We start from the raw sequence: 13,139 nt of genomic DNA on the forward strand, positions 1-13,139 counted from the left end.
TCCCCCGTCCAGTTGGGGTTAAAGACTCAAACTTTCATAACCCACTTGGCCCTGGCTCCTGTTGCCTCAGAAAGGGATGTTATTATCTGCGGAGGCCCTTGGGTGAGGGCTAAGGCCTGCATCCTGAGGCCACTGGAAGCCCAGCCCTCACTGCTGTGAACCCTGGGGCCTGAACCATGTCAGAACTTGCTGCTGTCTTGTCATGGATGGACAGATGGACGAACGAAAGAGTGGATGGATGGATGGATGGATGGCCATGGATGCACAATGCCTTGTCCGCAAACAGCTGAGTTGAAAGTGTCTCAGTGAGTGTGACAACCTGCAGCAGGAGTATACGTGTGTCTGTCTGTGTGGACAAAATCTTTACACTTTAAGGTTTGGAGATATTCAAAAGGAAATGTCATGGAAGCAGTTAAACCAGGGCCAGCCACCTCTGGATTCTGAATCTCAGGAAATGGGCAGGGCTTCTTGAAGGCCCTGATGAGTCATCTGCTAGAGTCTTGGTTCAGTAAAGCACTGAGCAAGTTTGTACACCAACCAGGGGTTTAATATAAATAAAACCAGCATAGAAAAACTCAAAGCTACGCATACCACCAAAACCACAATGCCAAGTCGTGTGGGCAAAGGCAGATTTCTGACCCTTTGGTTCAGCCAGCCCCCAAATAAAAACATCAACAAAGACAAATCAAGAAAATAAGAAGCAAAGATTCATGCTAAACTGTGGGAGGAGGAGAGAGGTGCGTGTGTGTGTGTGTGTGTATGTGTGTGTGTGAGTGTGTGTCAGAGAACAACCCTGGGGTCGGGTTAAACCCCAGACTGGGAGGGGAAAGGAAGCTTCCTCACCACAACTTAGCCAAACCTGAGCTGCCCCGAGGTGCTGCGGGCCCTGCCCCAGCTGGGAGGCTGTGTCACGCCTAGGGCAGGGCCCATGTTCCTCCCCTTCTTGGGATCAGATAGCAGCTGCCCAGGCCTGCTGGGCCAGAGACTGACACAGGCTCCGCCTACTCGTTCAGGCTGCCTGTGGAGAGAATTAGGTCACTGCTGAACCGTGGTACCTCCTGCCTCAGCCCCAGCAGACAGCAGGAGGTTGGCCCCAGACTCACTCAGTGCCTCCAGCAGCCGTGCAGACACAGCATCCTTGGCCACCCACCTCATGCCCATCCTGCCCACTGGGGGCCAGCACAACCCAGATGAGGCCACTGAAGGGCACTGGAGGGGGTTATAATTTAAATAAATTGCTGAGGTATAAGCCGCAAGTCTGGTCATGGACGCAAGTAGAGTGCCATTCTTCAGTGATGAGTCCAGAGCAATACTGGCACATTGTCCCCACGACAAGATTCCACAAGTCAGCAAACACCTGAGCTCACCTGCTGATTAACCTGCCGATTATGCAGATAGTTGCTCTTGGGGCATCGAGCTGCTTTCTGTGAAAAAAGTTATGTGCCAAGGATGACGTAGGCAACGTGGAGAGGCCTTTCACAGAATGCAAACGCCATTCAGGTAGCTTAAGGATGAATGCTTGGTGAAAGCAACTCTGTTGTTTACACTGCTGGGTATTGTGGCCCCGTCTCACTGGGCACTCAACAAATATCTATTAAATGAAAGTAAGGATAAAAGAATAAGCTGTAGCAATTGCCTTGGTGCCCATCTGTTGTCAGGATGGGGCTTTAAGTTATGAGCTTTATGGACATACTTATAATAAACTATAATGGAAAAAAATCTAAAAAACAATATATATACATACATATATATGTGTATATATATATATATATAAAATGGAATCACTTTGCTGTACACCTAAAACTAACACAACATTGTAAATCAACTATAATTTTTTTAATTTTACAGTTTTTTTAGGTTAATTTTTTTAAAGATTAAAAAAAAATAAGACTGACAGTTCTTTCCAAGTGAGGAACAACAAGATGTAGGGCAACTGACACTCGTATACGATGCTGGTGGAGGTGTAAAGTGGTACAATCACTTTGGAAAACAGGTTGGCAGTCTCTTATAAAGTTAAATTTATACTTACCACCTGGCTCAACAATTCCACCTCTAGATATTTACCCTAGAGAAAACATGTGTACACAAAATGACCCGTACAAGGATGTTCATAGCAGCTTTATTCACGACAGCCAGTCCAAATGTCCAACAACAAGTGAATGGACAAACCATGCTATATCCATACAATGAAAAGAGCACTTAGCAAAAACAAAGAACAAACCTTTGTTCTTTGCATGGTACATGCAATCACATGAATGAATCTCAAAAACGTTATTTTGAGTCAAAGAAGCCAAATACATAAAAGGACATATGTGATCCCATTTTTATGAAGTTCTAAAACTGGCAAAACTAATCTTGAGTGATAGAAATTAGATTGGGGTTGCCTCTGTGAGGCATTGATGATTGACTGCAAAGAAGTATGAGGGAATTTTCTAGGGTGATGGAAATTTCTATATCTTGATTGGGTGATGGTTATACAGGTATATATGTTTGTCAAAACTCATCAAACTGCACACTCAAAATGTATGCATATTACCACATGTAAATTATACCTCAATAAAATTGAGTTTTTAAAACGTATTCCCAACATTTATAAATACTATACTAAATAAATACCGAATACTGAATATATAAAGACTATATCTAATAGTATTCGTTGGTATTGCAAGTGGAATATTTATCTCATCTACATTTCTAGATGGTTACTGTTAGAAAATAAAGAGACTATTGGTCTGTTTATGTTTCTTATATCCAGAGACCTTATCAAATTCCCTTATTCAGTTGTTTTTAACCAAAATCCTTTGGATTTTCTAGGCATACAATCACATCAACAGCAAATAAATAAATAACTTCATCTCTTATTATCCAACATTTATACAGATTACTTCCCTCTTGCATTCACTAGTCTCCAAAAGAATCTTGAATAATCATGGTGATCACCAGATGTCTTCTCTTTTCCCTACTTTAAAGGAAATAGCTTAATATCTCAGTGTTTAGAATAGTACTTGCTGTTGGACTCAGATTTCTCAGATTTCCTAATATTGCACAGTTTGCTTTCATGAAATAAAACCTCTTGAATTATTCCTTTGATAAGGTACTGAATTCTCTTTTGAATACATATTCATAAGCTAACTTGAACTTTGAGGTTTTTTCATATTAGCTTTAGCAGGTAACAGTAAAGCTGTTTCATGAAATGATGTAGTGACTTTCTATCTTTTTCTGTGCCCTAGAAGAGTAAAAAATAACATTTAATTATCCATCATTCTTTAAAGATTAAAAAGGATTTCAAGCATTTAACTGTGAAATTGTCAAATCTCCATGCTATTTTTTATAGTAGATATTTAATCTCCAATTTTTCTATGGTAATTAGTTTCTTCAGGTTTTCTACTTGTTGGATCAATTTTATTAGGAAGTTACTCATATCAGCTAAGTTTTCAAATGTGTTACTCTTGAGTTTTAGTTAGTGATTTATAATATTTGAATTTTTTCTCTATTATTACCTTCTTTCTCATTTCTATCTTGTATAATTTTGTTCTCTTTTTCTTTAATCAGGGTCAAAAAAGGATTGTCTGTTTTATTGGTATTTCCAAAGAACCAGCTTTTGGATTTACTTATGAGGTTTGAGGGTTTTTTCTATTTTATTAATTTCGATTGTTTTCTTTATTGCTTCCCTTACTACCATTTTGCTTCTAATTAAGATGTATAATAATTTTGTCTCTTTTTTCTTTCTTCTTTAATAATAAAGACATCAAAGCCTACAGAATTGCCTCATAGGGTAGCTTTCATTTGTTCCCAAGTTATTTTGGTAGGAAGTATCTGATTTCAATTGTTTGTTGAATATGTTGTTTTAATTTTTATTTCCTTTTTGATCCAAATGTTATTTAGGAAGGTGCTTATAATGTCCAATATTATATTTAAATTACAGTTAAAATTATTGGGGTCATTTTTATTATTCATTACCAATTTTGTTGTATTATGATCAGAGAATATGACCTGTAAAAATCTTTATTCTTTTTAGTTTATTAAGGTATTTTTTGTGGCAAAGTATACAATGTTTTTATACATATTCCATGAACCTACCAAATATATCATATATTTTTTCATATATTAAAAATATATATACAAAAAAGTTCTCTCTGGATACTTAAAATTATAACCTGTACCACCCGACCGCTCTCACTCACACACATACTCATATAGCTCTCTTTACTTTGCTTGCTTTAAAATTTTTTTCATAGCATTATTATGATCTTGTAAAAAACTGTATAATTTACTTATATAGTGCTTATTGTTTATCCTCTGTCAACTCTACATGAATGTCAAGCCCAAGAACTGGGACTTTTGTCTGTGTTGTTCACTGATGTATCCCAAAAACCTGTAATGGTGCCTGGCACAAGGTAGTTATTCAAGAAAATATGTTAGCTAAATAAGTCATCATTACCACATGAGCACGCAAAGGGCAAAACAGGAATACTGCTGGTGTCCATTCATTCACTAACATGTTTCAACGTCTACTATGGGTCATAACAGTGCTGGTGCTGAGCACATACAGATAAACAAGTCCCCGTCCTCACGAATAGCCTTTTCTGTTATTTGAGAAGGAACTGGAGTCAGCACAAGATACTGTGAATCAATGAGAAATACAATTCGTTTTATAAATGCACTCTTTATTTATTGATCTCAAAATGGCCACAGTATCTAACTTTTTGATCTTATTGTACTTCATTCCACACTCCTACAATTAAAAGAGTTGGGCTGGGGCTTCCCTGGTGGCGCAGTGGTTGAGGGTCCGCCTGCCGATGCAGGGGACACGGGTTCGTGCCCCGGTCCGGGAAGATCCCACATGCTGCGGAGCGGCTGGGCCTGTGAGCCATGGCCGCTGAGCCAGCGCGTCCGGAGCCTGTGCTCCGCAACGGGAGAGGCCACAACAGTGAGAGGCCCGCGTACCGAAAGAAAAAAAAAAAAAGTTGGGCTGTCCAAACCTTTAAATGTACTGAGGGGGATTTTATTTTTATTTATTTATTTTTTAAATAAATTTATTTATTTTTGGCTGAGTTGGGTCTTTGTTGCTGCACGCGGGCTTTCTCTAGTTGCGGCTCTTCGTTGCTGTGCGTAGGCTTCTCATCACGGTGGCTTCTCTTGTTGAGGAGCACTAGGTTTGGGTGCACAAGCTTCAGAAGTTGCGGCGCGCAGGCTCAGTAGTTGTGGCTCTTGGGGTCTAGAGCGCAGGCTCAGTAGTTGTGACACGTGGGCTTAACTGCGCTGAGGCATGTGGGGTCTTCCCAGACCAGGTCTCGAGCCGGTGTCCCCTGCAATGGCAGGCGGATTCTTAACCACTGCACCACCAGAGAAGCCCTTAGGGGGATTTTAAGACAGAATCCCTCAAAAGAACTACCTTGAAAGGTTTTGCCAATGCGCCCGTCTCCAAAACCCGACCCCTGTAGAGACCTTGGTGGGAAGGGACAGGGTTTCTCTGAGGGTAGGCACCGCCTTCTGCAGAGGTCAAGGTCGGACAAGCCCCACTTGGGAGGAATCTGCCTCGCCCACAATAAGTGCACGCCCACACTTCGAGTCAAGTGAGAGAGCTGCCACAACACCAGGTAGCAAAAAGGTTCGGGCGGGAAGCAAGACCCTACCGGGATTCAAAACCCTCCCGGGACGTCCTCCCAACAGCGAAACACCGCGCACACCCACGCGCACTTCAACGCGCACGCGCACGCATCCCGCGAGGCAACCCACCCTCCTCAGTCTTCGCCCCGCCCCGCGGACCGGAAGGAATTGCCGGCATTTCCGGCGCCGGCGCTTCTGAGGTTTCCTCAGTGATGTCGTGGTTACGAGCCGCTTCCTTGGTCCAGGGTCCTGGAGAGGAGAGGGACGTTTTTGACGAGGACGCTGACGAGTCGGTCCTGGTGCAGCGGGAATGGCGGAACCACATGCAGAGACGAGTCAAAGTAAAGCTGCGTGGAGGGGGTGGGCGTCCCTTGCTGTACCGGGTTGTGAGGAGAGGCTCACGACGTTGTGAAGAGGCGGGGACCCGAGAGGAGAGGGCCGAGTGGTCCGGGCCCGACCCGGCGCTGCCCTCCCTACCCCCTCATTATGCAGTCCTGCCCGCGTCCTGCTAGGGTTTCCCAATGGGTTACTTGAAAGCGCGCGACACCACAGGACGCGTTCCTAGAGCGCCCGCGGGGCGCGTTGGACACTGGGGGGGCGGCGAACAAAATAAACTTTGTCTTAGGCTTTGAAGAGATTTGAGTTTGATGAGGACCAGAGGGAAGGGGATGGGGGAGAAACGTATACACTGACTGTATGTGTCTAATTATGGCTGTCAGAGGACATGTAGGCACTTGACATGGGTTGATTGAAGAGCTCGGGAGCCTAAAGTTAGGAGTGGTGGTAATCAGGACAGCTGGAAAAAGTGCACTTAAGAATGTTGTCGAGGGCTTCCCTGGTGGTGCGGTGGTTGAGAGTCCGCCTGCCAATGCAGGGGACACGGGTTCGTGCCCCGGTCCGGGAAGATCCCACATGCCGCGGAGCGGCTGGGCCCGTGAGCCATGGCCGCTGAGCCTGCGCGTCCGGAGCCTGTGCTCCGCAACGGGAGAGGCCACAACAGTGAGAGGCCCGCGTACCGCAAAAAAAAAAAAAAAATGTTGTCGAAGGGCAGTAAGACAAAGCTAACGTGGAATCCTGATGGCTAGGTAAGGGAGTATTCATGTTGGGTTTTGTTTTTTTAATTTGTCGGGTGTCAATTATCCATCTCTCAGTTGTCTCACTATTGAGACTCGGCTTTATACCACACCCCCAGTTTCCAGGTGGAGCCTTCAGCGCCTAGTTCAGGGGGAGGACCGAAGGGTGAGGTCCATTCCGGCTAGTATCCGTGGCAACCATTCACTAAAACTGCGCTTGTTTAATGCTTCAGTAAAATAGTACTTGTTTAGCATAACAACCATGTTGTCAGTGTCAGAAATGCTTTACAGAAGGCTGAGGCGAGGCCAGTCAGTACCGAGCATCTTTTGAGTGCTGGGGCCGGACAAAAAAATCCTGCCCACAGAGGATTTGCATTTTACTTGAATTTAGGTATCAAGCAAAATTTCTCAAACCAGACCTCTCATGGTCCTTTTGCTAAACCAGTTTCCTCTTTCCCTACTTCCGTTCCAAGACCTTACTGCCCTGCATCACCCACCTACGCCAGTTCAGTTGCTAAGGGGATCAAACACGTAATTCCCCATGTTTCCTCTCTGTGGAGCAACTGCTAACACAGCGTTTTGTAAAACTGTATAGAGTCAGTATTTTAAAATGTGCCCAACGCCGTGGTTGAGAATCCGCCTGTCAACTCAGGGGACAGGGGTTCCGTCCCTGGTCCCGGGAAGATCCCACACGCTGCGGAGCAACCAAGCCCGCGAGCCACAACTACTGAAGCCCGCGTGCCTAGAGCCCGTGTTCCGTAACAAGAGAAGCCACCGCGGTGAGAAGCCTGCGTACCGCAAATAGAGAAAGCCCGCGCGCAGCAACGAAGACCCAACGCAGCCAAAAATAAATAAAAATTTTTTAAAATGTGCCCAATAAGTCTAGACTTCAAAAATGGGATAAACCAATAATAAACTTTTATGAGAAGCGTAGTCTACTTTGGTTGTGTGGTTATGCCGTATGTTCTAGAACCGTGTTGTTAAATAACCCAGTAGAGGCCTGTTTCATCAGTCTTCCAAACTGATTCTATGACTTTCTAGAAAAACCTTCAGTGGTTTACTTGATGTTAGTTACAACTGTAATTCTTCATTACTTTCTTATTTTTAGGAAGGCTATAGAGATGGAATAGAAGCTGGCAAAGCAGTTACTCTTCAACAAGGTTTCAATCAAGGTTATAAGGAAGGTGCAGAAGTCATTATGAACTATGGACAACTCAGAGGAACATTGAGGTAATTTTTAAAACTTAAATGCTGAATTATTTTAACCTCAGTACTACTGGAGGATTTTTATTAAAGTAGTATGTAAAAATAAAGCGTTTAAAGTGAAGTGCTTTTCCTATTGTTAAATCCACAAGAGTGCTTCAGAGCATAGAATAAAATCGCCTTCAAAAAGTCGAAAGTTCATCCACTTTAATATGTGAGCCAGGTGTTGTCTTTTACTGCAAAGAAATGATAGGAAGTGTCTATTTTTTGCTACCTGAACTACCACCAATGTGTATCTCAAAGTAATTAAAAAGAACTTCAGGTTTTGAATAAAGCTTTTAGTCTTCCACATGTAGCAGAACACAATAAAACAGACGTCTAGACTAGAAGTACATGATGAAAATTATAGCTGGTAACAGAAAAATGATTCCATTTACTTTAGTCCTAAATTTTGAATACCTGTCAAGATTCCATAGCAATAATGGCATATATCAGAACCAAGTGATCAAATGGCACATGGAGCTAGGAGCATGGCAGCCTTGCCCTCTTTGATGCTTTATACCTTTTCAACTGCCCTCTATAGAGAAAAACAAAATGCTTCAAGGAATCATTGATTTTTAAAAGGTATAAAACAAAAGTTGTCAAAACAAAGGAAAAATTCATTACATTGAGGTTTTCTAAAATTCAGCTGTTGGGAATCAGCATTTATACTATACTAAAGTAGGAAAATTATCACATGTTTATTGTCACATCAAGTTAATCTTTTATAAGCTTAGAAAGCTTACTGCTAAATCTTACACATTTTTTAAAACATTAATTTTCATAACAACCATTATTTCATGACGTGAATGATCTGAAATGTCAAAAAATACAGTTGTCTATACTAAAAAATTAAAGAAAAATAATTATTAGGACTAAAAGAAATTTAACCTTCTTCAATAAAATTGTTAGTCAGCTCAGCAAAGTGTCTACTCTGTAACAAAATTGGAAAGGTGAAGTTGTCTCAAAACTTTTTTTTCCCCCCTAACCTTCGGTTTTGATGGCAAGTAGCTATATGGTTAGAACAGTGGTTTTCAACCTTGGTAGCAGCTTGTTAAAGCTGGGAAGCTTTAAAAAAATAATACCCCCAGAGATTCTGATTTAATTGGTCTCAGGTGTGACCTGAGTCTTGATAAGTTTAAAAGTTTCCCAGGTGATTCTGACGTGCATCCAAGATTGAGTCCTTAGTTTAAAAGGTGGTTGATGTCCTTAAAGGAGAAACTAATTTTTCAGATCTTTCTGTTAGTTGTATCCTTCTTCAACAGAAGCTACACAGTCATAAGGGGAAAAATCTAAAATCAGGAAGAGTGGATGTAGAGCTGTGAAGGAGGGGTTATGAATTATAAACAGTTTATATGATTAAGTCCAATTGTTTAATTCCTATTGAAAGATACTGTCCTTATATTTTTAATCCTGTTTTACCATCATTACTTTCCTGATTTTGACTTGCATTACTGTTATTAATAATTTTTGCATGGTGTTATCTGGAAAAGAAACATGTAAGCCTTAGCATCAAAAATTCTAAAAGCCTTTGTTTAATTTTTTTCTATTTAACTCTTGCTTATATTTTTGTTCAGTGCTTTGCTCTCCTGGTGTCACCTTCATGATAGTAGTTCGGCTTTGATCAGTAAAATAAATAATCTTCTGGATGCAGTTGGCCAGTGTGAAGAGTATGTGCTCAGACATCTGAAATCAATCACTCCACAGCCCCATGTTGTAGATTTATTGGACTCCATTCAGGATATGGACCTTTGTCATATAGCTCCAGCTGAGGAAAAGATTGATGAAGCTAAAGATGAAAGATTCTATGAAAATAATGCTGAATTTAACAAAAACTGTAGCAAGAATCTTAGTGGGGTAGATTGTTCATCTTTAAAATATTGTAGAACACAGGAGCATGCACATTCCGAAAACCCAAGCCTCACTTGGATTTTAGAACAGACAGCCAGTTTGGTAAAACAGCTGGGAGTATCAGTAGACATATTACAGCACCTCAAACAACTATAAAAATTATCTTCACTTTAATATTGAAAATAATATTCAGAACATTCTTAGAATATTTTGTTTCTGAACAAGCTAACCAAAATTTGTACTGGTTTCTACATTGAACACTTCACTTGTAAGGTTATCCTTCATGGAAGTTTGAAATGTCTTCAAAATTAACACTATTTAATATAAGCCTACTTTCTTTGTCACTGGTAATTTTTATGTGGTTTAAGATATGCTCGGAAATTCTGGTTGTCATCATTTTCAAATTTCTGATCAAAATCAAGCATTTTTGAACTCATTATTAGCAGAAATGAACAAGAATCAGACTACAGTTAACCCTTGAACAACACAGGTGTTAGGGGTACCCACCCACCATGCAGTTAAAAATCCGCATATTACTTATAGCTGGCCCTCCATACCTGCAGTTGCGAGTCTCAGATTCAAACAATCTCAGATCGTATGGTACTGTAGTATTTACTACTGAAAAAATATCCAAGTATAAGTGGACCCTAAGAGTTCACACTCTTGCGGTTCAAGCATCAAATGTTATTTTGTAAGGTCTTAGCCCTACCTTCTGCTCTTATCACATTGTCTTGTGATTAGGACCTCACCTTGTAATCAGACCAAAGTTACAAAAAATTACCTAATGGCTAAAGTTGTAAATAGACACACATAGATATATATAGATATGTAGACATATATATATTGAAATTAAGAGGCTAATAAGTGTAAAGCTGAAAAAAATGTTTATACTGATAGTTAAAATACTAAAGTTTGTTTTAGTTTTTTTATTGAGGTATAATTGATTTATAATGTTTCGGGTATACAGCAAAGTGATTCAGTTATACATTTTTTTTCAGATTTTTTCCATTATAGGTTATTACAAAATATTGAATATAGTTCCCTGTGCTATATAGTAGGTCCTTTTTGTTTATTTTATATATAGTAATGTGTACATGTTAATCCTAAACTTCTAATTTATCCCCACCTCCTTTCCCTTTTGGTAACTGTAAGTTTGTTTTCTATGTCTGTGAGTCTATTTCTGTTTTGTAAATAAGTTCATTTGTATCATTTTTTAGATTCCACATATAAGTGATATCATACCATATTTGTTAAAGTTTGTTTCAGTTTTGTGTTTATTAAAAGTAAGGACACAGTTCCATGAAAAATACAGAAAATACATTTCATGCTAAAGTACTTACTTAGCTTATCCAAGTTTTGAGTTAGTAGTGTTACCTGACAGTGTGCCAGATTATTCCTAAACTGCAGTTTTGCTTCATATTTATTTAGGAATAAAACATTGAAGCCACTGACTTCTGTATTATCTTGTAGCAATATTCTTAGTCTAGCATAGACAAAATGAGATTCAAACTTATGCTCCAGGACCTAAACATATAAAATCAGGAAAGGATTTTTCATCACTTTTTTGCCTGAAACACAAATTTATGTAACATGCCTGACTTCAGAGGCACCCAAATAATTGCCTCTCATTGATAGCCATAATTTATATCTACCATCTACTGTAAAAGACTGATACCCTGAGAAAATCTTATCTGATAAAAGAGGTGTTTCAAGAGATTAAGAAAATGTACTGCTGTGATCTTACAACCTCCACAGGGTTCACAGGACATTATGAAATTGAAGCAACAAATTTGAAATTAGAAGACCATAAAGTATGTCAGGATTTACTAAAACATGCTGAAGATATCAAGTGACATTTGACAGATGGTTTTTAAAAAAAGTGATTGGGGCTTCCCTGGTGGCGCAGTGGTTGAGAGTCCACCTGCCGATGCAGGGGACACGGGTTCGTGTCCCGGTCCAGGAAGATCCCACATGCCGCGGAGCGGCTGGGCCCGTGAGCCATGGCCGCTGAGCCTGCGCGTCCGGAGCCTGTGCTCCGCAACAGGAGAGGCCACAGCGGTGAGAGGCCCGTGTACTGCAAAAACAAAAACAAACAAAAAAAAAGTGATTGTATCTCTCTAGATGTAAACACTATTTCAGAGATTTACTGATTTGTCTTGTTACGTAGATACTTTTTTCCATATTTATGAATGCAGCAAAAATCTCAAATCCACATGGAATATTATAAGCAGTCTCTGAAGTCTTCATGTTGCTCTGCCCTGCATATTAGATATGAAATATACACATCTTTAATAATACATCTCAAGGAAGTCACCCTGAGTAAAAATTTCATGAGTGCAGCAAATCTGGAGATTTTATCTGGGCTCACCCTGACAGAATTTCCTGAAGATAACACCCTTTGCCACCATTGAAAATAGGTTGTTTTTGTGTAGATGTTCGTAGAAAAGGAACTCAAGAGAATTAGCTGAGTTGAATGAAGCTGTTGGGTTGAAAACATCTCTTAAGCTTACATTGCCTTTTAAAAAAACACAGAAGTTCCTGGACTGCAGAGGAAAATTAATGGAATGCTCATTATACCTGTGTTTCATGAACCTCTGTATTAGAACCACAAGAGTGAAGGAAAGAAACCTTGCCTTGTGTCTTTTACCTTGCCTCGTGTGTTCTAGGCCTGCCAAGTGTTGCCATGAAAAGACCCTAGATGAAGATAAATGTAAAGCAAGACTGCCCCGGAGCAGACACAGCAGAGTTTCAAGACCCAGGACCTAGACATTAGGCTTAGATGATGTGGCTTCCTTAAAAACAGAATTTTCACCTTGAGTAAGTTACTTCTAGATACTGACATATGTGGGGTTTTTTTATTCGTCGTTGTTTTCTAAGCCCACAATACTATGCTTTTCTGGCATTTCAGTTGCTAGAGGTATTGAGGCCACCAAAATTTTTGTGATACACAAACAAGCAGAAGTGGGCAGCTGAATTCACCTACCTGCATCCTTACCTCATTTATATCCTTAGCACTGCTTATTAACTGCTTTTGTGGTACACCAAAATAAAAGCCTTGAACCAAGTCCAAGATGTGCTTTTCATCTATCTTCAGACTAAAGTTTTGTGTTCCAGTCTAAGACATAGACAAATAAATATAGAAAGACATTCTTTTTTTAAATTTTTTAATATTCTTTTCCTTTACAGTTTATCACAGGATATTGAATAGAGTTCCCTGGGCTATACGGTAGGGCCTTGTTGTTTATCCATTCTACATATAATAGTTTGCATGTGCTAATCCCAAACTCCCAATCCCTCCCCCTTGGCAACCACAAGTCTGTTCTCTTATGTCTTTGAGACTGTTTCTGTTTCATAGATAAGTTC

The 13,139-nt window shown here is 40.3% G+C and overlaps 1 protein-coding gene across 1 annotated transcript; it reads left to right on the forward strand.

Annotated features, from left to right (window-relative positions):
- Nucleotides 1-5,781: 5,781 nt before the first annotated feature.
- On the forward strand, nucleotides 5,782-12,842 carry YAE1 (YAE1 maturation factor of ABCE1). The gene is made up of 3 exons (XM_082662012.1): nucleotides 5,782-5,951; nucleotides 7,792-7,913; nucleotides 9,503-12,842. Exons 1-3 carry the CDS (start codon nucleotides 5,823-5,825, stop codon nucleotides 9,930-9,932), a joined length of 681 nt encoding a protein of 226 aa, XP_082518138.1. The 5' UTR covers nucleotides 5,782-5,822; the 3' UTR covers nucleotides 9,933-12,842.
- Nucleotides 12,843-13,139: the final 297 nt, after the last annotated feature.

The sequence above is a fragment of the Grampus griseus genome, assembly GCF_964374135.1.
Source record: "Grampus griseus genome assembly, chromosome: 9".
NCBI lineage: Eukaryota > Metazoa > Chordata > Mammalia > Artiodactyla > Delphinidae > Grampus > Grampus griseus.

What these genes read in the sequence shown, in the direction of transcription:
- YAE1 (XM_082662012.1), top strand. Translation starts at nt 5,823, where the DNA reads ATGTCGTGGTTACGAGCCGCTTCCTTGGTCCAGGGTCCTGGAGAGGAG. An exon ending in ACATGCAGAGACGAGTCAAA is followed by an intron (nt 5,952 to 7,791) that starts GTAAAGCTGCGT and finishes TCTTATTTTTAG; the next exon opens with GAAGGCTATAGAGATGGAAT. An exon ending in CAACTCAGAGGAACATTGAG is followed by an intron (nt 7,914 to 9,502) that starts GTAATTTTTAAA and finishes ATTTTTGTTCAG; the next exon opens with TGCTTTGCTCTCCTGGTGTC.